This window comes from Podarcis vaucheri (assembly GCF_965113315.1).
Source record: "Podarcis vaucheri genome assembly, chromosome: 13".
In the NCBI taxonomy this organism is placed as follows: Eukaryota; Metazoa; Chordata; class Lepidosauria; order Squamata; family Lacertidae; genus Podarcis; species Podarcis vaucheri.
Window position 1 is genome coordinate 32,418,859 of NC_138751.1, and position 26,207 is coordinate 32,445,065.

The 26,207-nt window shown below is 46.0% G+C and overlaps 1 protein-coding gene across 3 annotated transcripts in view; it reads left to right on the forward strand.

Moving 5' to 3' along the window:
* The window catches only part of LOC309517757 (signal transducer and activator of transcription 5B), a 54,436-nt gene that overhangs the window by 20,915 nt on the left and 7,314 nt on the right, over positions 1-26,207 (forward strand). For 2 of the 3 annotated variants that reach the window (XM_082197223.1, XM_082197224.1), the window contains exons 2-14: positions 7,615-7,710; positions 13,952-14,089; positions 15,786-15,942; positions 16,129-16,218; positions 16,425-16,599; positions 17,390-17,520; positions 17,622-17,773; positions 19,784-19,939; positions 20,681-20,860; positions 22,102-22,189; positions 22,667-23,089; positions 24,763-24,857; positions 24,964-25,094. In XM_082197223.1, coding sequence (XP_082053349.1) covers positions 13,962-14,089; positions 15,786-15,942; positions 16,129-16,218; positions 16,425-16,599; positions 17,390-17,520; positions 17,622-17,773; positions 19,784-19,939; positions 20,681-20,860; positions 22,102-22,189; positions 22,667-23,089; positions 24,763-24,857; positions 24,964-25,094 — 1,906 coding nt within the window. In that variant the 5' untranslated portion in view covers positions 7,615-7,710; positions 13,952-13,961. The remainder of the gene's footprint in view (positions 1-7,614; positions 7,711-13,951; positions 14,090-15,785; positions 15,943-16,128; positions 16,219-16,424; positions 16,600-17,389; positions 17,521-17,621; positions 17,774-19,783; positions 19,940-20,680; positions 20,861-22,101; positions 22,190-22,666; positions 23,090-24,762; positions 24,858-24,963; positions 25,095-26,207) is intronic. The other variant, XM_082197225.1, reaches the window with a different exon arrangement.

Here is a 26,207-nt window from a genome sequence, read left to right on the forward strand (position 1 = left end):
ACAAACTCTGGGGAAATGATGGCAGTATACAACAATACTTTGCCACCATTGCATTCTTAGTGTGTCACCCACAGGAGTGTTTCCAAGACATTTGGGGCATACTTGGTCTTAGCCCACAGCTCTCACAAGCATGCTGTTTTTGCAAGACACTTCACTTAAAAATTGCTTGAATCCAATTGAAAACTGCAAATGCAATACTGTATATCGTGCAGTAAAGTTAATGAATACAACAATGGCATACAGTAATCTGATCCTGTTTTAAGGGAATGAATGCTATTGTGGCCTGAGGATATGGGCAAGGCGCATGGAGGGGGTGCCTACCCAACCCATCATGGCTGATGATCCCAGGGAGGGTGTTGCCTTTCTGGAAGCAGGGTATGATTAATGCCTCCCTTGAACAAGGTTGCTCCTGAAGAAATTCTTCTGCATTTTAAGAGTGTAATAAGCTGGTCACATATATTCCCTTTTGGGGCAAGGGTGGTAGCAGGCAACTCCGGGAATTATTGATTGGACTGATTTCCTGGACACATGCCAGTATGGCTTCAGGTTTCAGGCTTGGTTTTGGCACAAAAACGGCCTCGGTCACCTTGCTGGATGCTGGGAGAAGGGAGTGTAGCCCGGATAATTCCCCTGCACCTCTCAATTGCTTTCGATGCCATTGACCTACAGTGCCCTTCTGGGTAGATTCTCAAAGAGTTGATGGCATGGAGTTTTGGTGATCCCTCCCCTATTTGGTTGGAGTAATTGCTTATTATTGGTTCTTTCGTAGCCACATTGGTTGTGCTGGGCCTTGTGGAGTTTATGTTGTGAGGTCCCACCTTCTTCTCCCATGCCCTGTAACATCTGCATGAAACTGTTGAATGCAGTGGGGTGAGATGTCATCAGTATTCACAATACAGTACAAGCAACTCTGCATTTCTCATTTGTATCTGAATCAGGAGGTGGTGGAAGTGCTGAATCTGGAGCCTGCAATTTGTAGTGGGCAGGATCAGGGCTAATAAACTGAAGCTCAGTCCTGAGAAGGTGGGTGTGTTATGGACAGAGGTGCTTCATTTGTTTTAGGAGATGGTGTTAAGGCATTTCTGGACAGGACCATACTCCTCTGGAAGACTATGGTTTCTAGTTTAGGGGACACTTCTGGATCCAGCTTTGTCACCAGAAGTCCAGCTGGTGGGTCTTTCATCAGCTGAGACTCTTGGACACTGTTTGCATTAGACCTGAGGCTACCATTTTGGAAACCTGCTGGAAACTTCAGTTAGTATAAAATACAGGTGCTAAGTTGCTGACTTGAGCTTTGGGAGCACATTATTCTAGTGTTTATAAAACTCTACCAGCTTCCAGTTTGTGCTGATAGTTGTTTGCCACATCCAGTAGGGAGCCTTCATTACATCAGGCCTGGGTACATCTTTAATTGAATATGTTTATACTGACAGGGCAGCATGCATAGAGATTAGGGTCCCCCATGGTTTTCTAGCAAAGCAGCTTGCTGCTGCTGTTTTTCCTGGCAAAATTACTATAAGCAAAATTGCTTACATTCAGAGTACTTGTCAAGTTATTACTTCCTTATTAACCCCTGGCTGTTTCCTGCTGTCCCTGCCCCCCCCATCGCTATGGACTGCATAAAATGCTATTGTGGTTGATGAAACTGCACTTCATAGCCTACATACAGATGGACTAGATTGTGCCTTCAGCAAATTCATGCACATTTGCAAACAGTTATTTTGCTTCTGCAAATCATATAGTAAAGTAAGGGGCTGCAGGGCACTGAAGCTCCACTTCCTGAACGCTCAAAATCCTGTTCTGCATCCCTGTTCTGGCTCTCGGATCTCACTAGGCATTGGCTTTACACAGACATTTGAAGCCTGTTCTGGCAGTCATAAGGGTAAGAAACATATTATTATTATTGTTATTATTATTATTGTTATATTTTTAAAAAGCAAGCTCAGGTTCCTGGGGTGCTGAATTCTGCACCTGTTACCCAATTCTGTGTTTTTGTTCAGTTTGTGTGGAATTGCAGAATATTCATAAAATGGACTACCAGTTTGCTTATGAAGACAAGGAAGAATGCCATCTACTGTGAGCTTACCTGTCCAATCTCCTCCTCTTCTTCTTTGGTGATCACTTGTAGCTGAGTAAGATTTTCTTCCATGAACACGTTCTTAATAGTGTGTCTGTGGAAGCCAATTCTGGATCCATACGCCCTTTCACAGTGGGAACATAAGTTTCCGGGTGAGAATTGATCACAGTGAAGATTTGCCAAACGTGCCTTCCTCTTAGCTCGTTTTCCCCTTTCATCCTGAGCTCATGTTTCTTCAAAGTCCTATACACCTTTGGTAAAGGCTGTTCTCCAATTGGAGCGCTCGCAGGCCAGTGTTCCCCAATTTTCTATGCTTATACTTCATTTTTTAAATATGAGCCTTGAGAGAGTGTCTTTAAACCTCTTTTGTTATCCACCAGTATTTCGCTTTCCATTCTTAAGTCGGGAATAGAGTAGTTGCTTTGGAAGACAATAATCAGGCATCTGAACCACATGACCAGTCCAACGAAGTTCATGTTCAATAAGCTTAATCGAGGAGGCTTTCATTTATCCTGCCTGCATGAGATGAATGTGCAGCTAGAATACAGAAGAGAGTTTTCTCTGGGGTGAAATCTAGATTAATTATTTTATTTTTTAAATTATACCTCATCTTTCCTCCAAGGAGGCGCACATGGTTCTACCCCAACCCATTTTATCATCAAGTAAGGCCGAGATACAGTAACTAGCCCAAGACCACCCAGTGAGCTTTTATGTGGCTGAAGTTGAGACTTGGAACACAGGTCTACCAAGTCCTAGACTGATACTCTTAACCACCTTGGCTCTCATTTACATAGCTGCTCAGAGATTTCTGTATGGTGCCCTTCTTAATGATTTTAACATCTGTTATATTATCAGTCACTCTGTTTCCATTATTATTTTTTAGTGTGTGTGTTCCATTTTAAATTGTTCAATGTTTTCTCCTTTGAGCATCTCGGATAGAAAGGTGGTGGATACATTTGCTAAAATACAGTGGTGCCTCGCAAGACGAAATTAATTCGTTCCGCAAGTCTCTTTGTCTTGCGAGTTTTTCGTCTTGCGATGCACGGTTTCCCATAGGAATGCATTGAAAATCAATTAATGCGTTCCTAGGGAAACCGCCTTCAGACCAGGTCCGGGGACAGTCTGTCCCCGGACCTCTTCTGAAGGCTGGGGGGGGACAAGGGCTTTTCTTCCCACCCCCAGCATTTTAAAAAACCCCGGGACAGCGGAGGACTTCTCCGCTGTCCGGGCGATCTTAAAATGCTGGCGGGCGGCATTTTAAAATCGCCATGGGACAGCGGAGGACTTCTCCGCTGTCCGGGGCGATTTAAAAGCCCCTGGGAAGGCAGGCAGGGGGGACAAAGACTTTCGCCCCCCGCCCGGCTTCGGAGGAGGTCCGAGGACAGTGGGGAAGACGCGCTGCGCTTCCCCACTGTCCCGGATATTTCCCTATGGGCTGTCGTCTTGCGAAGCAAGCCCATAGGGAAATTCGTCTTGCGAAGCGCCTCCAAAACGGAAAACCCTTTCGTCTAGCGGGTTTTCCGTCTTGCAAGGCATTCGACTTGCGAGGTACCACTGTATATAAACAAACCGCAAAGATTTGCATTCCTCTTTCTGGTTCATTTGCAAACCTTCCAGGTTGTGGTGATCATTCAAGTCACATTCTTAAAACTTTGTGGGGGAATGAAATCGCATAGCTGGAATCGTATCTCAGCTAAGTTAGTCTGCTTAAGTTACCCAGTGGCGTCGAGTCTTTGTGTACAGACGAACTGACTAATAAGGATGAAGTTCACAACTTTCAGAGATTTGACCAAGTGCCCTCCAGCTTTGTTGGAACTGATCCTGATCCTTAGGGACTGGTGATTTGAAAAGCCTCTTCAGGGTTTGCTTTCGAAAAAGCCTCTTCAGATGCCCTGGGCCTTTTGCCTTTCTTCCAAAAAACAAAAGAACTTTACAAATTGTGCAGCAATGGGTTTGTAGGCCCTGTGCATGTTTCTCCTATGGATAACTGCCTTTGTCTGTCCTTATTAGTCAACTAAAGCTAGGTACTTCAGAGTATGGTGTCCTCCATTTTTTTTTATTATCTAAGCAGGGGTAGCAAACATGAGTGTCCTCCATTGTGGTTGTCCACGCTGACCAGGGGAGATGGGAGTCCAATAACCACATTGGCTACATCAATAGTAATTGGCTTTTAGAGAAATGATGCTGTAAGGAGACCTAGCCAGCCCCTCTGAAAATTCTCTTAATGGGGTTGGATGTTCTGTGGGGAAATGAGACACAGGGGAATGCCAAAAATCATGCGGAATTATCACCCATAAGAGAGAGCTCCACTCAGGTTATTCATTTATCTGTAACACACACAAAACCCTCTTGCCACAACCCACCCAATTCCGGTGTGTTCCCACAACCGTCAGAAGAGTCTTTTACCGGATTCAGAAGGCTGCCAGGGGACACAGGAGACATGAAAGTAATGCCTACCACCTGCATATCTCTGGATCCAAGCCCAGGTCTATTTCTCTTGAACCGAAGGGCATCCCTGCTCACCAGGATGGCTATGTGAAGTAACAAAATCTGCATTTTCTTGGATTTGTTTTGGGGGCGGGTTTCCCTTGGTTGCACAGTACCCAGGGTAACTCTTGTTTATCCCTATGTTTTGAAGTTGCTCTGTATTTGAACTGAATCCAGTCTTCTGTTACAACGAATCCAGAAGTTCCTAGTATGGTGCATTTGTCTCCCAGGCAGTACAAGCATGTGGGTGAATGTTTCTGTTAAACGTTGAGTGGGAGGAAGCTGGTTTACTAGAGGCAGCTGATTTTCTGGAAGGAAATTGCATCTTCCTGTCAGGGGGCAGCTGGAGAAGCAGCAGCAGCAGCAGCAAGAACTGGGGCCCAGGTTGCTTCTATGAGGCTCGTTTCTCACAGCCATCTAGCACAGGCTTGCAAACTTAAGACCCACTAATGTAACCCGCTATCCTGCCTACTGCTCAACAAATCTTCAGTTTTTCCAGTCGTAGACAGCCATAGAACCAGGGAGGCTTCCCATTTCACCTGTGCCCAATTTCATAGGCAGGGCTTCCAAATCAACTGGGGGTTTTCTGTGCCTTAAAAGGGTCGCTCTTCGCTAGCTTAGATCAGTGTCTTTGCACAGTTTATACCTCCCACTCCAAGTCTCCAAACAGCACACATTGTCTGCCTGTGTGCAACTTAAGGCTGGCGCACGTTTTTATATTTTGTCACCCCCATCTCCATGCAGGAGGGCTACTACTTTGTATAGAAAAAACATGGCTGTGGTTCTGGCATTTCTGTGGCTTTTTTTTTTAAAAGGTGATTAGAAATGTACTTGTTCATGTGCGGGTTGGTTCTGAATTAACTGGATTCAGGCAAAAATTGTGGCAAACCACTGGGGCACAGAGGGCTAGCTTATACGACAACAATTGTAGATGAACTATTGGCATATAATGCCTACCTTACTAGCTATTAGGGCTGTGACAGTTCTCCCCATATAAAAGTGCCTTTGGAACAGGATGGCTTTTAATCATGTACTAGTCTTGTTGGGGTTTCTAAGCCCTGACACATTTTCAATATAGATCACGCTTCCCGATACATGGACTGATTGCTGAGTTCTCTACGGGGTAATGAGGACTTTCCTTTGGCGTAGGTTGTTGTTTTTGGTAATGCTCCAATATTAAAAGCTTCATTTCGTTTTCCTGTTTTTTGCAGTTTGGAGTCACTTTGTGGCTCGTGACTCAAGGCTCGCTACTTTTGCTTTCAGTGACTGCTGTGAATTGGCGTAACTGAACAACTTGGTGTGTGTGGTTTCCCCCCAGCACAGCGTTCCCAGAGAGTTTCCAGCCCAGACTCACATTTGCTTCCACAGCATATTAGGCATGGGTTTCCCCTATGACAGTAGCAGTATGAGAGGGCTAACAATTACGTTGTACATGTGAAAGGTGGAGAAACCTGTGGCTGAGGAGACTGGGAAGGAAGGTTATCAGAATGGCCTGCCCCCATGGTATTCAGCAGGGGTCAGCAAACTTTTTCAGCAGGGGGCCAGAATAGTGGACTGGCCATCTGCTGAAAAAGTTTGCTGACCCCTGCTGAATACCATGGGAGGCTGGACTATATTTTTTTTGGGGGGGGGGCCAAAAACGATGCAAGATCACCACAAGCCCCAGTGGCTGCTTACCTGTGTCTTGCGAGCGGCAGAGGCTGCTGGTGGGGGCAGTGGGATGATGAGTGGTGCACGAAAGGGCTCTGGAGAGGGGCTACTTAAAATGGCGGCCGCTCAAGCGTTGCTGCTGCTGGCACCAACAAAGCCCAACCCCCTTCCTCCTCTAAACAGGGTGGGGAGAAGCCAGGAGGAGGTGCCACTGCCGTGGGAGGGAGAGGGAAAGAATGTGCACGCTGGTGATCCACGAGGCGATTCCCAGACCGTCCATGGGCCAGATCCAGAAGGCAATTGGGCCTGATCCGGCTCATGGGCCTTAGTTCGCCTACCCATGGTGTTCAGTCACTGGTACTCCAGGGGCAAACCTGTGGGCAAGATACAGTTGCGAAGCAAGGTAAAGAGCCTGCTTGCTACCCTTTTTGGGTGTCCCCAATTGTCAAGCAGTGTGTGGTGACTGACAAGGAGCGGCGGGGAGACTGTATACCTAACAAGCATTGAAAGAGCTGAGCCAGAACCGAAACAATTACCACCACTATCTAATGTATAATGTATATCTGATGGTATTATATAGAAATGGAATCGGATGACAAGACAGCAGTGGTATAGGTGCAGCCATATCTCAACTCTGGGTATATCTGCATGTGCCACATTTTTATTTTTTTATTTTTGCAAACACGCCATTTAAAGCCCAGCAGTCATGGGAGGGTAGCAGCGGTATAACAATGTGGATTTTGTTGGTCAAGCACAGAAAACCCAAGAGGGTTCTTTCAGTTCTCTTTCACATGTGGCCTTCGTACAGTTAATGAGCTGGGTATCACACTTCACTGAGTGTGTTTTCCTTCACATCATGACGAAAGTACTAAACCTGTCAGAAGCTGAGGAGCACTATAATGGCCCAAAAGTTTTATTTTTCTTCTCCAAGGATCAGGACGTTGGCAAGCTCGGTCTTGATCCTGCAACAACTGAGTGGATTTTACTTCTTTCTTAACCTTGCTTTGGAATCTCTTCTCAATTTGAACATGCTTTTAAAAATTATTAGTTGTTGGGGTTTTTTAACTGATCTCGCCCTGCTTCTGTCAGACCCTACTGCAGCCCCTCTTCCTTCTTGGGAGTAGCTATCTTCCTTCCCCTTTGTCTTGCGGTCATGATGCTCCCTCTAACGCAGAGCTTTCCAAACCATGTGTCGCGACATGTTAGTGTTTCGGCTGTAGTGTGTAGGTGTGTCATGCAAATGCTCTTGGCATTGGAAAACGGTTAGTTTAAACTCTGGTTTGCTAGTAAAACTGAATTACTGTGTCGTGAAATGATGCATGCCTTAAAAAAAGTGTATCACCGATATGAAAACTTTGGAAAGCTCTGCTCTAATGCTTTTATTCTCTTCATCTTTGCAGGGCATTGGACTAGATGACCCTCGGGGTCCCTTCCAACTCTACAATTCTATGATCTTGTCAATTCCCTGTTCTCCAGCCTTCACATCAAGAGGCAAGGTGGGAACACTACTGTTGCTATTGCAGGCCTTGCTTAATAGAGTTCATGGGATTTGCTTCTGTAATTGGTGGTTGGTTGGCTTTGTAGAGGCAAGGAGGTGATGGTGATGCATGATGCGTGAAAAAAAGGTGACATGCTGAAGTTAGCAGCACATGGTGCAAATCAGTTGGTGATCTGCAACAGTGACTATCAAAAGTATGAGCTGTATGTCCTTTTCAGTTTCTGTGCCATCACTGTTGGATTCTGGGCATTTTTTTATATGGTGAAATTGCATACAGTAAAAGGTCTGTCTTTCCAAGGCAGGCAATAGGTCCTTTACCAGATGTTTCCTTATCCCGTCCCCCACCCAATGAAGTTAGAATCTGACATTTTTTTAAAAAAGTGGGGGAGGTGGGCAGAGCATTCCTACAGAGCCGAAAGGGGAGGAAAAGGCTATGGCATTGGAAGTACCACTTTCTAAGCCTTGCCAGGCTCATAACTTGCTAGGGAAAAACTTGGAATACAGGTAAGTCGCTTTTTGCATTCCATCAAATGATGCCTGTTCCTGGAGTAGTGTAGTTTCTCTCTCATATTGGGGCATTTCAGAGCAACGAGAAGGCTTGGAGTTTCCATCTCTTCCATCCATACCTACACAGATCTGTTATGTGGTCTTCAATCATTGCTTTCAGGGCGATATATATGTAACATAAAATATGATAGATAAAATAAACATGTATCAAGAAATTGCACCAAGCAGTTAGTAAAATTAGAACAAAATGATCTCGGAAATAGCATTCCTGAGCAAATAAAAAGATGTTTAGCTAAGGCGGGAGTAGGGGTGTGTGTGATAATGGCATAAGGCAGACTTCTCTGGGAGTTTTCTGGGGTGCCACAACTGGAAAGGCCTTGTCTCCTGTAATTGCCCACCTCACTTTAGATGGTGAGCATGGAGCAGGGTCTCCAAGGGAAATGTAAACGGCCAGGCAAGTCCATGTAGGAACTAGGAACATGGATAAATTTATTTTCCAGGGGGCTGTATGTCATGCACAGCGGAGAGTAAAGTTCAGAGTTCATCTTCTTTTGGGCAGAATGCGTTCACAGCACTGCAGCTAAGCTGTGGCATGCAAAGTATGCCTAAAGAAGGCAGAGAAACATTTGCTTCGTTTACCATTTGCAGCCTGTTGATACAGTGGAAGCAGAGGTGTGTCACACTAGTCGGTCATTTCACATTTGTCAGTCCAGCTTGTTCTATCCCAGGCTGCCCTTTGGCATGAAAGGCACTTGCATTTTTAAAATTTCTGAACTAGCGGTAGTATGTCGTGTGCTTCTGTGGCCAGTAATTGCCCAGTTTGTTCTCTCTCGCTCTCTTAGACAAACACACACACTGCACCTCCTTTCTAGTTACCATTGCATCATCTCCTAGGATTCCAGCCACTGAATCTGGCCTGTCAGGCTTTGGATCTGAACGAGACAGAGCAGAGCTTTGCTTTTATTTAAATAGGCCTTTCCGCCCCCGCCCCCCCATCTGTCCTTCTTATGCTTGCATTTGTTATTCCTGCTATAAAGTGCACACACCAACTTGAATACCCAACAGCCCAAAATAAACTGCCATGCTTGAGTGCTGCCCAGGGCCGAAATAGAAGCTGGCACTAACTTGTAGTGGTTGGGAAGTCTCACTGCCCAAAATAGCACCCATAGATCCAGTGGTAGAGCTGAGTCTATCATCACACTCTTGTTCTTGTGGGTTGGGTGTCTGACTGTAAGTGAGCTCCCAGGATCCGCAGAAGAATGGGGTTGTTGGAGTAGACCAAACAGCCCATTCCCCCAGCGTTATTCTTCTTAACAGCAGCCAAGCCATAAGTCCCTGCAAAGTCTGTAACTTTGCTCTGCCCTTCCTCCTACCCTCCCCACTCTGGCACCTGATATTGATGCTACCTTTGTACATGGGTGTTTCATTTAGCTGTCACAGCTTCATAGCTTACAGATAAACTTGACCTCTGTGAATTTGCATGATCCCATTTCTTAAAATCTCAGGACATTCAAAGAACACATGGGAGGAAAGAAGTGTTGTGGGGCCAAGCATACCAGCCCTGCTTCCCCCCACCCAACTTCCTCACCTCCAGCCATCATGCATTATGTGGGGAAGTCTGAGGGGGGCTTTTTCTGCATGTTTGGCTGAACACACTTCAAATCCTCTCTATGGTTGGGAACCCTGATAGTGCACAGGGGAGAGGATTCTACTAAGTGAGTTCAGCTGAAAACGTGAAGAATTCTCCTTCAGATTATCAGCTTCTGTACGGGCCATAAGGGACGCGGGTGGCGCTGTGGGTTAAACCACTGAGCCTAGGGCTTGCCAATCAGAAGGTCGGCGGTTCGAATCCCCGTGACGGGGTGAGCTCCCGTTGCTCGGTCCCTGCTCCTGCCAACCTAGCAGTTCGAAAGCACATCAAAGTGCAAGTAGATAAATAGGTACCGCTCTGGCAGGAAGGTAAAAGGCGTTTCCGTGCACTGCTCTGGTTTGCCAAAAGCGGCTTAGTCCTGCTGGCCACATAACCCGGAAGCTGTACGCCGGCTCCCTCGGTCCACAAAGCGAGATGAGCGCCGCAACCCCAGAGTTGTCTGTGACTGGACCTAATGGTCAGGGGTCCCTTTACCTTTATACGGGGCCATAGCTCAGTGGTAGAGCAGTATCTTTTCATTTGAAAGGCCTTGGGTTCAATCCCCAGCATCTCCCGGCGGGGCTTGGAAAGTCCCTTGTCTGAAACCCTTGACAGCCCCTGCTGGTCGCTGTAGGCATTACTGAGCCAGTTTCACCAGTGGTCTGACTTTGTGTAAGGCAATGTTCTGTGTTCATTCATTCTCTAGCCAGTGTTCCTATGAAGGGTAGAGGTGGAGCTGGTGGGGGGACAAGGCAGAGCAGCTTGACACAAGTGGCTCTGCAGCCTCTCCACACTTTCTTCCTCCATATGTCCTTCAAACGCCCAAGTTAGGCTCTTGCAGTAATGAATTCCATTGATTATGAGTTTAATGAAGGAGTACTTCTTTTTCAATCCAATCGATCAATGTCAAGATGACATCCCAAGTGTTAGAGAGAAAGAGATTTTCCTCCATCTGTTCCCCCACCCCACCCCGGTGTTTAGAATTTTGTAAACCTCTTATAATGTCATTGCTAAACTACACTAGTATTAATCAGCTTTAAACTCGTATGGATTTTTTTATTTATTTGTACTTGTTCATAATATTGCAAGGGCACAAACCCAATTCTCCTTCATGCCGGATTGCACATAGGGCTCCCTCTGCCCAGACCTGCTGGCCTCTGCCTGTGTGTGGGAGCGATGCCAGTGCCACTTTTCTGGCACACAGCTCCCGTTTCCTCCTGTTGAACATGGCGAGAAGGTATGGAAGTACTGTCATCAGGACTCCCGCAGCTAGCAGAGGGACCCAGGATGGGTTGTTGCAGTGAGGGGCTGAGCTCAATGGTCCTACAGCCATCATGTGATGGCACTGGGCCCAATTCAGGCCCAGTCACTGCACCAGGTCCAGGCAGCTGCAGTGATTTGCCTGCCCACTTCCCCACATATCTTCCACCCCAGCTGGTGTGTGCGGAAGGCTGCAAATGCAGAGGTGACTCAGCCACTCTGTTAAGCCATGCTGAGCAGCCTCTGGGGTTTGCATAATAAGCCCTGCTGAATCCAGCCATCTAGCCTAGCATTTTGTTCTTGTAGTGCCTCTGGGAAACCTTGCAAACGGGACTGAAGCACCAGGTCACTCTCACATCCTGGAGTTTTCAGCAAACTGGTATAAAGAAGCATATAACCACGGAGGCAGAACTTGACTTTCTAAGCCACTTTGCCAAGGCTCCTTGCTTTGAAAAGTGAGGTATAAGTACCCTGAATGAGGAAACACAACGGGAGAACTATAATTGGTCTCCCGCTGTACGGGGTTCTTTTTGCTAAATGCAACCACAGTGGGGGCGGTAATTTGTTTGGGAAAGTTTTTCCATTCCATAGAATGAACAGTGGGCAAAAATAACAACTTGGCGAGGGTGGTGGTTTAGATCAATAAATGGTGAAAGGAAAGCTTAACGCGTATCCTTGCCCAATCATATTAGCAGGCTCTCCATGCCTGCATTTATTAAAAACCGCACAGGTGTTCCCATTAAGAGATTGCTCATGCGTGAATCTCCGAATGAAAAGTGCTGTTTGTCCTTCAGCTGCCTTCCTACCCACCCACCCCAAGCTAGAAAGCCTCAAAACGCTTCATTTGCTGCCCACTAGCTCAGGGGTCCGCAGTCTAGCCAAGGGCCATACTGGGACATCTAAAAATCTGTTACAAGCACCGCAAAGTGCCAATTTCATAGAATAAAAGTTGGTGATGAACGCCCCCCCAAACAGGATAAACACATACATCCCATATCAATAGAAAACAGACTAAAAAAAGCAGGCAGACAAACAAGGCAAAAATTAAATCCTCAATTAAGAGTAAACATAAAATTGGGCAGGACAGGGGTCATTGGCAAGCAATATGGGGGCGTCTGATAGTGCTGTAGTGCCCACAAGTGCAACACTGGGGATCCCAACACTGGGTCCTACATCTCGGTGTTCCTTCTTGTTTCCTGAGTGCTGGAGAAAGAACATTCCCATTGTTGGCATGAGTACAATGACAATGCCACCAGTCAGGCAGGCACTTCCTGCCACAAGCAAATTCAGTTGATTCCTCTGGGGCCACACACAAAAAAAGCACTTAGAGAGTGGTGATTCTGGCCCATGAGCCCATTCTAAGCGAAGGTGCCCTTACTGTTCTTTTAGATGTCAATAGAGATTTTTAAAAACACAAATCAAGGTGAATGCAAATTGCCAGCTTCATTTGCCTTAGCTTCAGAGTTCAGCCCTGGAATATGAAAAGTCGCAACCAACAGACTGCCTAAGTATGAGCATAGTCATACACACATATGCCACTTGCCCCATTGAGGAGCCGCAATAACCTTCCAGAGATCTCAAATTAGGGAGAAGGAATTTTCACACCAGAGGCCTCATAGCTTCAAAGTAGCCTTGATCCCTGCATTGCAGGGGGGTGGACTAGATGATCCTCAGGGTCCCTTCTAACTCTATGACCTCTGACACATTTCATTTTCAGAATTTGAGCGAGCCATTCACTTTTTGAGGAAGTTTGTTTCTCCCCCTCTGGTTTCCCTCTGCAGCTCTCTCCAAACTTGCAAGCAGTGGGTGTTTCCACTTCCTCTCTACCAGCTTTCTATGGCGGAAGGATTTTCCCAACAAAACGTGTTAAGAAACACCAGCAATTATCTTTTCTGGCTGAAAAAAACTAATTCATGGCCCTTGTCAGATATTTCCCTGCCCCCCTCATTGCTAGTGCTCAGGACGGGGCGATGTGAAGTAACAATAAAGGGAGGTATATCTGGTTTGTGCAAAGTGCTTTTAATGGCCGCAGCCTCCTTCCTCCCCTTAGGCACAACCTAATTCTACATCCTGACCTACCTCGCAAAGTCACCTGCCATATGCTACCGGACAGTACCTCCTAGCTTCAACAATCTACCCACTGAGGGCCAAGCTACACATTACACGATATAAAAGTGGGCGTAATGCTGCTGCTTTTACTTGGAAGGAAGTGCATTTGAAGTGTGGGGCCCTGATTGGGAGATGTGCAGGCAGCTGGTTTTCTGCCATAAAGTCATGTCTCCTGGCTGCTTTTGTGCCCAAAGGTGGTGTTTGGAAGTTTGAGCCTCAGGAGACCTACGTAGAGCTTCTGTCCCAGCACTTTATACTGTGTTGAGGTCCTTTGTCACACTGATCCCAATAAACCTGGTAGGAGGAGAATAGTTGATAATTCCCATTTTACAGATAAGGAAGGAGGCAGGAAGGTCTTGCTTCCCAAGCCACTTCATAAGATTGCTCATTTTAAGCCTGGAATTTCATTGCTGCAATCCTCTTAATTAAAGCTTGCCCTACTACACCCATACCCTCTCTCATCTCTTCTTAATCCGTCCTTTGGAAAGAAGGGTAGAGGATTAAGAGACAACAAACAGTGCAGTATTTCCAAAAGAATCCAGGTATGTCAAGTGTTTGCTCTTGAGTTATATGAGGAAGACATCCTTGATGTGTCTGGCTTTGTTACTATAATTGGAAGGTCTCCAGCCACTGGAGGTTGGGGTGATTTGAGTATACGCAGCCTTGCGTGTGGATGAGTCAGAAGCTCTATGCATGGCGTCCCCTTCTTTCAACAAGTCTCTCTCCCTGTCAGGTCCTGAGCCATGGCGGTGTGGATTCAAGCGCAGCAACTCCAGGGGGATGCCCTGCGGCAGATGCAGGCCCTGTATGGGCAGCACTTTCCCATCGAGGTCCGCCATTACCTCTCGCAGTGGATTGAGAGCCAGCCATGGTAGGTGAGCGCGAGGCCTGGCTGTCCAGGACCATCTTCAGCCTTGCAGAGGAATGTGGTGGGATGGGATACTGGCAAATCCTCTGGTTCACACCACTGGCATCATGCCTTGGCTTTCCAGGCCTGATCCATATGCCTCCCAAGTGTCCCTGATTCGTCCCAACTTATAAAGCACTTACACATTCTTCCTTCAGTCACCAGTTTTTCCTTCTGGATCTGCTTGAAGTAGTATCTCACAGCTGCTGGAGATGGTTGGTGGTACCTACCTAACCAGTAATCGCCACTGGTACCCCTCTTTCAGTTTTCCTGTTCTTTTTGGAAGTGTGCCACTGTTGGGCAGTCAGCTTCCTTTCAGAACATTTCTTTACCCTAGAGCAGCCCTTTTGAGTGCCATAGAGCCAGGCCTCTCCAGACATCCTTTTTCTTGTGCATTCATGGTTCTCATGATAGTTTTAGGGCAGTTGTACACAACTCTGCTTTCTGTTACTGTTTGTGCCTCCAACAAAAGTTTGGTGCAGACATCCTGCTTTGTTTTCCAATCAGTGCATGACCTGTGACCTCCTACTGAAGTCCTGTTACTGTTTAGACCAAAGGTGTTCCAGTTTATTTTATTGTCCTGCTTTTGCAGTTCTGTGGCACAAAGGTGGCCCTCTAGAGAGCAATAATGTGGTAACAGTGGAGAAGCACTAGGGAACAACTAATAAAGCAGAATTATGCATGGACGGTCCAGTATAAATTCTCCACTGGTGCAGTATTATAGCATCCATGACATATTACAGGACACACACACACACACACAAAACACCCCATGAATTTGGAGGGGCCCTAACTGATAACTGCTACTTCCACCTTGCAATCACAGCTTTCCATAGCATACAGTTTCCTTTCACTGCTTCTGAGTTTTTGTTTCTTCATCCACTTAGCATGTGAACAGACATAGCATTATTTAAGTGGGTGGGACTGCTCCAGAAAGGCACTTGCCATCTCTGTTCCAACAATTTTCTCTCTATGGATGGATCTGATTGGCTAGTGCATGTCGCATCACCAACCCACTTCTTCCCTACCGCAGAGTAGTTCTGCAACTATTTTAAAATAGATTGTGCCTTTTGTTTTAAGTGATGGATATTTCAGTTAAACAGATGTACGTGCAGCATTTAAAAATAATAGGTTAAAAAAAACCCCCAGACAGTCTGGTGGAAGTATTCAAGGAAGGATAAGACTGGTGGATAAACCAGCATTCAGTTTGATTACATATATATACATGTGCCATGTACGTTTCAAAGGTGACAGGATGCTGAAAATGCCTTGCAGGAGGGAAAAAACCTTACTGTTCCTTTTTAGTGTTGTATTTTTATATACATTGAATTGCCCTTTTTATCAGAGTGATAAGTGGACAAACTTGTATACGCTTTCAAATCCCTTCCTTTGAATGATACATAAATTTAAATTTAGTTCAGTGATTGTAAGAAATCAAGGGGGGTTGTAGTTCTTTAAAATAAATTAACACAATTAACACAAGTCATGGGTTTGCTGCATGACAGAGGATTTCTGTCCTTGTTTGAAAGTCTGGAGGTGGTGCGGTTTTCTCCCTCTTACCTTCTAAGGTTTGGGATAAGGCAGATAATGGTTGGCAGGTGTGCAAGGGCTGCTCTCTGGGATTGACAAATGTACACCTGGTCTGTACCCCAACTGGTAGGGACTCCATCGACCCGGAAAACCCCCAGGAGGGTGCCAAGGCCACGCAGTTGTTGGAGGGACTGATCCAGGAGCTGCAGAAGAAAGCGGACCACCAGGTGGGCGAGGACGGCTTCCTTCTGAAGATCAAACTGGGGCACTACGCCACCCAGCTGCAGGTGGGTTCCAGTGGCTTGTCGGTCGGTGATGGGAAGGGAGGGCAATATGGAGGGCAGCAGAGAGAAGCTGCACTCAGGATTCCTCACGGGTGAATGGGCTGTGGAGCTACTAGCTGATCCTCCCGACTTGTTCTACCCCCAACACTTCAGCCTGTTTGTGTTCTCTCTCTCTTTCTCTTTTTACAGAATACATACGAACGCTGCCCTATGGAACTAGTGCGCTGCATCAGACACATCCTTTACCATGAGCAGCGCCTGGTGCGAGAGGCTACAGATGTGAGTAGGATGAAGGGCTGCATGCAATGCTGTTCTACTCAGGGCAGATGCGTAACTTAAGTCCATTGTTTTCAAAGGGTGTGCTCTGAGTAGAGCTAAGTTGTGTGTTGCAACTCATAGTCTTGGGAAGGGTGCCTGTTTCCCATGCCCTGGTCTGGCAGTTCTGCTCTGCCTCTGGCAATAACCTTCTCTCCTTTCACCTGTAGAGTCCCTCGCCAGCTAGCAATCTGGCCGATGCCCTGTCTCAGAAGCACCTGCAAATCAACCAGACCTTTGAGGAGCTGCGCCTTGTTACTCAGGACACTGAGAACCAGCTGAAGAGGCTTCAGCAGACGCAGGAGTACTTCATCATCCAGTACCAAGAAAGCCATCGCGTACAAGGTGTGTGTATGTGGTAGAGGAGGCAAGTAGTAAGTCACTCTGCAAAGCTGAAGGAAGGGCTGTAATGTGCTCTACATGCAGAATGTCCCAGATTCAATCCCTGGCATCTCAAGATATTGTTCTGAAACAAAGGAGAACCACCAACAGTATAAGGGTGGCCAGTCCTGAGCTTAGACGGACCAACAGTCTGACTTGGGATCTTCTTCTTCTTTGACAATCACTCGTAGCTTAGTAAGATTGTCTTCCATGAACACGGTTTTAACAGTGAGTCTGTAAGGGACTGTGGAGGCCAATTCTGGATCCACACGTCCTTCCACAATGGGGACATAGGTTTCCGGGTGGGAGTTGATCATGGTGAGGGTTTGCCAATCGTGCCTTCCTCTTAGTGCATTTCTCCCTTTCGTCCTGAGTTCAAGCATCTGCAAAACCTATCATACCTTTGGTAAAGGCTGTTCTCCAGTTGGAGCGCTCGCAGGCCAGTGTTTCACTGTTGTCTGTGTTTATACTACATTTTTTAAGATTTGCCTTGAGAGAGTCTTTGAACCTCTTTTTGTTGTCCACCAGCATTACGCTTTCCATTTTTAAGTTCGGAATAGAGTTGTTGCTGCTTTGGAAGACAGTAATTAGGCATATGCACAACATGACCCCATGTCCCTAGCCTTATCTGTTGAAGCACAGAGCAATAAGCAGCTGAGGAGACAGGGCTGGATTTGAGGCACCCCTGCCTGGCAGGTGGGGATTATGAGGAGACCCAGGAGGGAGCCTAATACTCTCTCCTTTCCCTTCCCAGCCCAGTTTGCTCAGCTAGCCCAGCTAAACCCCCAGGAGCGCATGGCCCGCGAGTCTACTTTGCAGCAGAGGAAGGTATCGCTGGAAGCTTGGCTGACCCGCGAGGCACAGACACTGCAGCAGTATCGTGTGGTGAGCTCTACCATCTCCAGCCCTGGCCAAACTTCCTTCTGTATACACCAGTGTTGCGCTAGGCAACTCCTCTATGCATGTCTCCTCTTCTTCCTTCACAGGAGCTGGCTGAAAAGCACCAGCAAACACTTTCACTGCTCCGCAAGCAACAAACCATTATCTTGGACGACGAGCTGATTCAGTGGAAGAGGCGGCAACAGTTAGCGGGGAATGGCGGGCCCCCTGAGGGCCCTTTGGATGGCTTGCAGGCTTGGTAGGTGATGGGTGAGGAGGGAACCAGGGTGGTGGTGAGAGGGGTATCGGGGCTTTGCAACTAGTTCAGCACTTAATGAATGGTGATGGGGGAAGGCTTAGTGTAAGGTGCACGCTTTTTAAGTGTTAGGGGTCCAGTCTTAGCAATGCAAGGTAAAAACTGAGAAGAGAGCTTCTTTGAGCTGTGTGCAGAGGGCACTGAGTTGCAGTAGAGAAGGCTGTGTGTGGTCTGCACCAAAATAAATCAAAACTCAGTCCCAAGGTAATACAAATCATTTAACATTGAAACCTGAAATATGCAAATTTTAAGTAAGACAAGGCAAAGTGCTATGCTGCCCCCGACCTTTGCCATCTCTCTGGCATCTTGAGAGTTACCTGACACATGTTTCAAGAAAATCTTCAAAGCCACAAGGGCTGGAAACATATTTTTGAAAAATAAGAAAGGAAAGCTTGAGATGTTTAGCAATTTATATGCTGTAGCTTTTCTGTGCTTCTGCAGAATTGCTTCATATACACAGCCCTGATCAGAGCCTGAATATGTGCAGCTCTGAGATAAGGGTGGGAGGCTTACAGGTTACATCAGATGGAGTGATTTCAGGCAGAGCAGAACTACTGCATGAGCTATTTAGCAAACCAAGAACTGGATCTAGGGTGAAGGGCATGACCGATTCTGGAAATGTACGTAGGCAGGCATTGGACTAACTCTCTTTTCCCTTGTGAGGCTTTCCCCTCAGTAAGTTGCCCCCTCCTAATGCCACAGTGGAGGAATTTCAAGGAACGAGGTGGAATATGTAATCCCTTCCCAAGTGGCTCTCTATATACATCAAGCAGATTGCAGCATTAATCATTTAAAAACAAAAAACAACAGCAACAACAACAACAACAACAGTGTTGCAGCACTGTCAGCAGCAACAAAATGCTGCCATCTGCGCCGCTCTAGATGCTGAATCCGTAACAGCTCTGACCAGGGACTGAACTTTCACATCCTGATAGTGACAAGAGCTGCTGCTTACATTGCAAACAAAGCACTTTTTTCAGCTGAACTTGGGAGCTGCTAAATGCAGCCCCTTACTCCCCAAATATTTCTTGGAGAATTCTGCAAGATTACAACTTCTTCCCCACTTTGTGTTCAAAAGCATATGTATGAGACAGCAGGTTGAGATCATCTGGAGACATGTTGGTGCTGTTCATATGCTAATAATATTCATCTTTGTCCTGTGGCATCCTGCACTCTCAGTTTCAGCTTAAATGTATTGTTGATACAGCAGTTAGCCTTTACAAGGCCACACAACAACAAAAATCGGAGTCATGTCATATCAAATAAACACCACAATTAAAATTGCATACAGTTAATAAAACAATTTGGCATCACAAGTTTATATGGATATCATTTGAAATCCAATACATCATTAGTGCAAAGCTTACTCAATATGCTACCATAGTTGAAGACTGGATACGAGTGAACTGGCTGAAACCTAAATCCAGGCAAGATCAAAGTAATTATAGGTGGGGCTGTGACTGGTAGGGAAGGAGTTGCACCCTTTCACTGGGGAATCTGTTCCCTTCCCACTGTCTTTAGACTGCAACTCCCATCAGCCCCAGATAGCATAGCCAGTGGTCAAGGATGATGGGAGTTGTAGCTGAGCCACAGATTACTTACACACACACACACACACACACACACACACACACACACACAATCTCAAGTTACTGCAGCACTATGAGTGTTTTTCAACCAAGTCCTACTCTGAGTAGACTCATGGGAATTAATGAACCTAAGTGAGTCATGTCCATTAACTTCAATGGCTCTACTCTACATAGTGTTGAATACACCATGCTCACTTTCAAACTTTTGGGAGCCTGCATGTGCTGAAGTGTCCTAAGCAAAGTTGTAGGTAGGATGTATTGGCAGTGATCTAGACATCATCTGAAAGTGCTATCTGGATTGAGCCCGTCACTTCTGGCGTCCTGCCCGCCCCCATGCACCTAAACCAGCTTCTTCTTTTTGTAGGTGTGAGAAGCTAGCTGAGATCATCTGCCAGAACCGCCAGCAAGTGCGCCGTGTTGAACATCTGTGTCAGCAGCTGCCCATTCCAGGGCCCAATGAAGAGATGTTGGCTGACATCAACACCACCGTCACAGACATAATTTCTGCCCTGGTGACTAGGTAATTTGAGCGGTGGTGGGGACATTCTTGCTGAAAGAAGGGAAAATCTTGTGTGGGAGAGTCATCGAGGTGTGGATGGACTTTTGTTTGTTCAGAGATGTGGGGTCATTCCATCTAATAATACACAGCAAGGTATATTAATTGAAATTTATTAAAAATAGAACGGTACATACACCAAATCATTAGCATTCAGAACCAGTTGCATAAGCAATATTTATTTGTTTTAAACAAATGTATAGCCCACCTTTCCACAATAGAGTGCAAGGTAACTAATGTAAATATATAAACTGATTCAGATAAAAAAAAGCGTGCTATAAACAAATTTTAAAAATTGAAATAGATTGCAGTGACAACTAAAAATGTAAGCAGCATATTATAATGCGTGTATGCAGTTTATACACTCACATAAAAAAAAAATTGCAAGCCAGATAGTTCAAACCAGTGTGAGTTTTCTCTTGTATATATTGTGTGGGTTCCTCATTTTATTTGCAAAAAATGTATGGTGTTCACTGTGGGCTTGAACTGCAAAGACTTACTTTCCTGTATCATGCAAATGTGCCCTCACTGCTTTCTCCACATCTGGAATTTCAACTTTTTACAACCATGATGGAAAGAGCATGGACATAAATGAGTAATAGCAGCTAGTTAGCTATGTAAATTATTTCCTTTGCAACGTCCTGTTTTTGTTGTTGTTGTTTTTTGCAAGTAGTTCCTCCTTCTATTTCTCCCTTCCCTCCACAGTACTTTTATTATTGAAAAGCAGCCTCCCCAGGTGCTGAAGACCCAGACCAAGTTTGCAGCCACAGTGAGGCTGCTGGTTGGTGGAAAGTTAAATGTCCACATGAACCCCCCACAGGTGAAGGCCACCATCATCAGCGAGCAGCAGGCCAAAGCCCTTCTGAAGAATGAGAGCACCCGCAAGTATGTGTAACCCTCACACACCTCACGTGAGTGATTTTGCTAGGTTAGGACAGACACTTGTGCTCATCCTAAGCCATGGAGCGCGAAGGATGGGAGCTGTATTTCAGTACATTGTTTAATTCTGTTAAGAAAGTAGAAGAAGTGGAAAACATTAGCAGGGGAGTTAGTAGAGGGAATGTTTTCACTCTTTCCATACAAGAGCAGGGGGAGGGATTCTTAGGCCATAGCCCTTGCCAGACTTGCTCCATATCCTTGAAAGGTGTTTTTTGCCTGGCTGGAACATGTCATTGTACAGTGGTACCTCCGGTTAAGAACTTAATTCGTTCTGGAAGTCCGTTCTTAACCTGAAACTGTTCCTAACCTGAGGTACCACTTTAGCTAATGGGGTCTCCCGCTGCCGCCGTGCCGTCCAATTTCTGTTCTCATCCTGAAGCAAAGTTCTTAACCCGAGGTACTATTTATGGGTTAGCAGAGTCTGTAACCTGAAGCGTCTGTAACCTGAAGCGTCTGTAACCTGAGGTACCACTGTACTCTGATAATGCATCTTGCTTGCCTGGAAGGAGGCTAGAGAGGAGAGTATGTGCAGAAACTAGGCAGAATTTGCATTTTTTGCTCTGCTCATTTTTGCATCTGGCCCTGCCCACCACGGCCATGTGGCCCCCAGAACATTGCCCAGAAGGAAATATGGTCCCTGGGCTGAAAAAAAAGGTGTCTCACACCTGTGCAAGGTGTTCAGGAACTAAGAGATGTAAATCTTGGCCAGTGTGTGAAATTCATCCTACCCCTCAGTCCATAGAACTTTAGAAGCTTCCTTTCCTGACTGCTCCCTTGCTGCTATCATGGCTCTTGGGCTCTTATGTGTTGTTTTTCTTTCAATCAAGCAGACTTTTCACATCCTCTACCATTGTGTTGCAAAAGGCTTTCTTCTTGGAATCTGACACGCTGGCAAACTTTTTTGTGGCATGGCAGCAGCCTTCCCCCAAGGCTGGCAATGAAAGGTCACAAGGCAAAAAGTGACAATTCCATTTAAGCCCGTTCAGAATACATGTGTACATTTGCATGCACTCGTTTGTAAAATTTAACCTAATGTTAAAAAATAAATAGATCAAGATTTTTGTTGAAGCAATGAAAAGCTATGTCAGCAGGGTCGTCCTGGTGCAGAAATGTAGATGGGAAGATATTAAACTGCCTGTGGTGCACTGGCTTATATTCTGCTAACTACCGTTGGTTTATTTTGGCAGTGAGAGCAGCGGCGATATCTTGAACAACTGCTGTGTGATGGAATATCACCAGGCGACTGGTACTCTGAGCGCTCATTTCCGTAACATGGTAAGACAAAGATGCCTGCACTGATTCCCACCCAGCCCGCTTTTATTTTTCCTACCAAGGGTCTGTTATTAATCCTCCTGATTCTGAGAGAGGAAAAATGAGCCATATATGGAGCCAAAAGCCAGGGCCAAGATGGAGCTTTGAATGGGGGGACTCCCTTGTATCTGTCCTCCCTGTCCCTGCTCTCTGGTTTTCAGGCCTTTTGCCAGTGTTATAAACTGGCCTCTTCCAATTCCCACTTCTAGTGTGACGAGCTTTGGTAAAAATGCCAAAATCTGCATCTGAAGCTCTCCAAGTAGACCAAAATACACTGTGTGTATTTCCCTCCACAAATATGCCTTAATATATGGCATAGATTTCTCCTACCACTATCTGCAAGCGATGGCTATCACTTCTAGGGCCTTGACAGCCTATGCTCTGTTTTTCTCCGCCTCCCCCCGCTGCTGTGCTTGCCTCTCCCACGGCACCTCTCCACAGTCCTTGAAGCGGATCAAGCGCTCTGACCGACGCGGCGCCGAGTCAGTGACCGAGGAGAAGTTCACCATCCTCTTTGAATCCCAGTTCAGCGTTGGCGGCAACGAGTTGGTCTTCCAGGTGAAGACGCTGTCCCTGCCTGTGGTGGTGATTGTGCACGGCAGCCAGGACAACAACGCCACAGCCACGGTGCTGTGGGACAACGCTTTCGCAGAGCCGGGCCGTGTGCCCTTCGCCGTGCCCGACAAGGTGATGTGGTCGCAGCTGTGCGAGGCCCTCAACATGAAGTTCAAATCAGAGGTCCAGAGCAGCCGAGGTCTCACCAAGGAAAACCTGCTCTTCTTGGCCCAGAAACTGTTCAATAGCAACATGAACCTCTTAGAAGACTACAACAGCATGGCTGTTTCCTGGGCCCAGTTCAACAGGGTAAGGGTGTGTGAGTGTGTGCTCTACAGTCATACCTTGGGAGTCGAACAGAATCCGTTCTAGAAGTCCGTTCGACTTCTAAAACGTTCAAAAACCAAATCACAGCTTCTGATTGGCTGCAGGAAGCTCCTGCAGCCAATCAGAAGCTGCGGAAGCCCTGTCAGAGGTTCAGGTTCCAAAAGAACGTTCGCAAACTGGAACCATCACTTCCGGGGTTGTAGCATTCAGGAGCCAAAACATACAGGTTCCAAGGCGTTCGACAACCAAGGTATGACTGTAGTTGGGAATTGGTTAGTAACTAGACTTGCTGGATAACCATTTTGAGGATAGGGCGCAAGGTACCATGGCCTATAGGCCCTCTCCCATCACCGCAGCTCACCCCACCCCACCTGGACTTATATTTCATTCCATATCTATGCCTCTTTTTCTCACTTCTTCCCCTCCCTGCTGTCTGAAACACTTCATTCTGGTGCAGTAGGAAGGAAAGCTTGGGTTGGCAACAGTACCATTTAGGGCCAGCCTTGTTAGCGGCGGCCAGTTTTGCGATCCAATCAGTAAGGGAGAATTGGAAAGAACACATCTCTCTACGTGAACCCTACGTGACAATAGGCCTGTGCCAATATTCATTTACAGTCATACCTCATGTTACGTTTGCTTCACGTTGTGGCTTTTCAGGTTACGAACGCGGCAAACCCGGAAGTGTTTACTTCCAGGTACGCCGCATGTGCAGAAGCTATCTGCACCCTTTGTGCATGTGCAGTAGCGGTGCTCACAGATTTTTGGGGTTCAAACCGCACCCCGAAACAGATTGCATTCGTAAGTAGAGGTACCACTGTACTGGCATTTGTGTCAAGCAACTTTCCTCAGTCTGGGAATGATGGGAGTGGTCGTCTAAAACATCCAAGAAGGCACCAGTTTGGGAAAGGATTGTATAAAACTAGGCCGTCGGTTTATTAAAGAAACTTCAATCCATCTAACTGCTTTACTTTGAACCAGCTTATTAACAAATACACATTGTGGTATCTTTATACAGGTTCCACAATTCACTCTAGGCATATATGTAGGTAGGGTTTTCTGTGCACACACATAAAGCGTACCAAAGGTTTTTGGGGACTTCTGATCCTGGATCCTGGTCAGAAGTCTTTAGGACATTCTCTGGGCCACACCAGGATGTTTCCTCACTTGCTCTGTGTGTAAACTGACTTGACTTGAGATGGTGGTTTAGAAGGCAATTAATAAAATAAATATTTTTTTTAAAAAAAAACCCTAAAAAAACAAGTTTGGTCCAAATGAATCCTGCTCAGCCTTGGGTTCCCTTGGTAACACAGGGCAAGTCATTCTTTCTCTGTCCCTAATCAGTGAAAGGAGCTCATGAGAACCTTTTGGGTGAAAAAATGAGTTGAGATTGCATTGTCTTTTGACAAGAAGTGCTATAGTGACAGCTGGTCATCATCAAGGCACATACCAAAGACAAAAGTGTCTCTCAACTGATGGCTAGTTCTCCCCATAACTTGTGATAGTGGCAAGCCTTATTTGGATAAGGATTTACTTTACTTTATGTAAACCATTAGTTTAAGATCCAAGGAAACCTAAAAAGCTTCCAGCTGTTTTACAAGACCCCAGGGTGACTGAGAAACAGGCAGGAATGTTGATCTTTCTTTCTCTTTAACCAGGAGAACCTCCCAGGACGAAATTACACATTCTGGCAGTGGTTTGATGGAGTGATGGAAGTCCTGAAGAAACACTTGAAACCTCACTGGAATGATGGGTGAGATTCCCCCCTCCTTTTGCTGCCTTTACTGGCTTTTACAGGCTGCAATAGCCACATCTTACCTTTTTGTAGTCTGACTTCTCTCTCTCCCCTCTCTTTCCAGGGCTATTCTAGGTTTTGTCAACAAGCAGCAAGCCCACAACCTGCTAATCAACAAGCCAGATGGAACTTTCCTTTTGAGGTTTAGTGACTCTGAGATTGGAGGTATCACAATCGCCTGGAGGTTTGACAACAGTGAGTTCGGTTTTTTGGCAGAAGAAATACTGCATTTTGTCCTTGCCTGCTCTGAGAGTATTGAATCAAAAAATCGTTGCAAACAACAGTTAACTGCTTACCATTAACAGCACACTATTATTGTCTCTGGGATTCTAGGTAACATTGGCTAATATAGCTTTAAGTTTATAGCTGTAGTTTATTGCATTCCATTTGTCATGTTGCGCATTAACTTGGCCCTTCTCCGTCAGAATTGCTGGCTTATAATTGCATCTAGTTTCACTTCCTGTCCTGTATGTTCCTATTAGCTGGGTTAGATGTGACTATGTTATGTGTGAAATCTTATTTACTTTCTTTGCTATTTATATTTTTATTCTGCCGTTCATCGATTTGAGCCAGGGCAGGTTACGTAAAATACCACAATTTAAAACAAGATACAATTCATTATAACCACGTGTTAAAACCACAAAACTAAACGAAATCACAAGCCCTGCAAAACAAGAGTGCAGCAATTCTGCAGGATGGGGTGGGGAGGAATCCACTCACTTAAAAGCCTGGGTAAAGTGATGCAGCTTGACCTCAGATCAAAAACTGTACAACAGTAATGCAAGATGCACGAGGGGGGCATTCCATAACTTGGGGGACACCACAGAAAAGGCCCTCTCACATGCCCAAACCACACAAAGTGGTGTTACTGCTTACAGAGTCTCCCTTGTCAATGTTAGCATCTCAACAGATTGATATAGGAGGAGGTGGTTCTTCTTCAGGTATTTGTGGCCCAAGTCATTTTGGGTTTTGTACGTCAATACCAACACCTTAAATTGGGCTTGGTAGGAACTGGCAACCATTGTAGGTTCTTTCAAGACTGGTGTAATATGAGTCCTACTAGAAGCTTAGCTGCTGTGTTATACACCACTTGTAGCTTCTGAACCATCATCAAGGGCTGCATCATCAAGGGACACAGGTGGCGCTGTGGTGTAAACCACTGAGCCTAGGGCTTGCCGATTGGAAGGCCGGCGGTTCAAATCCCTGTGACAGGGTGAGCTCCTGTTGTTCGGTCCCAGCTCCTGCCAACCTAGCAGTTCAAAAGCACGTCAAAGTGCAAGTAGATAAATAGGTACCGCTCCTGCGGGA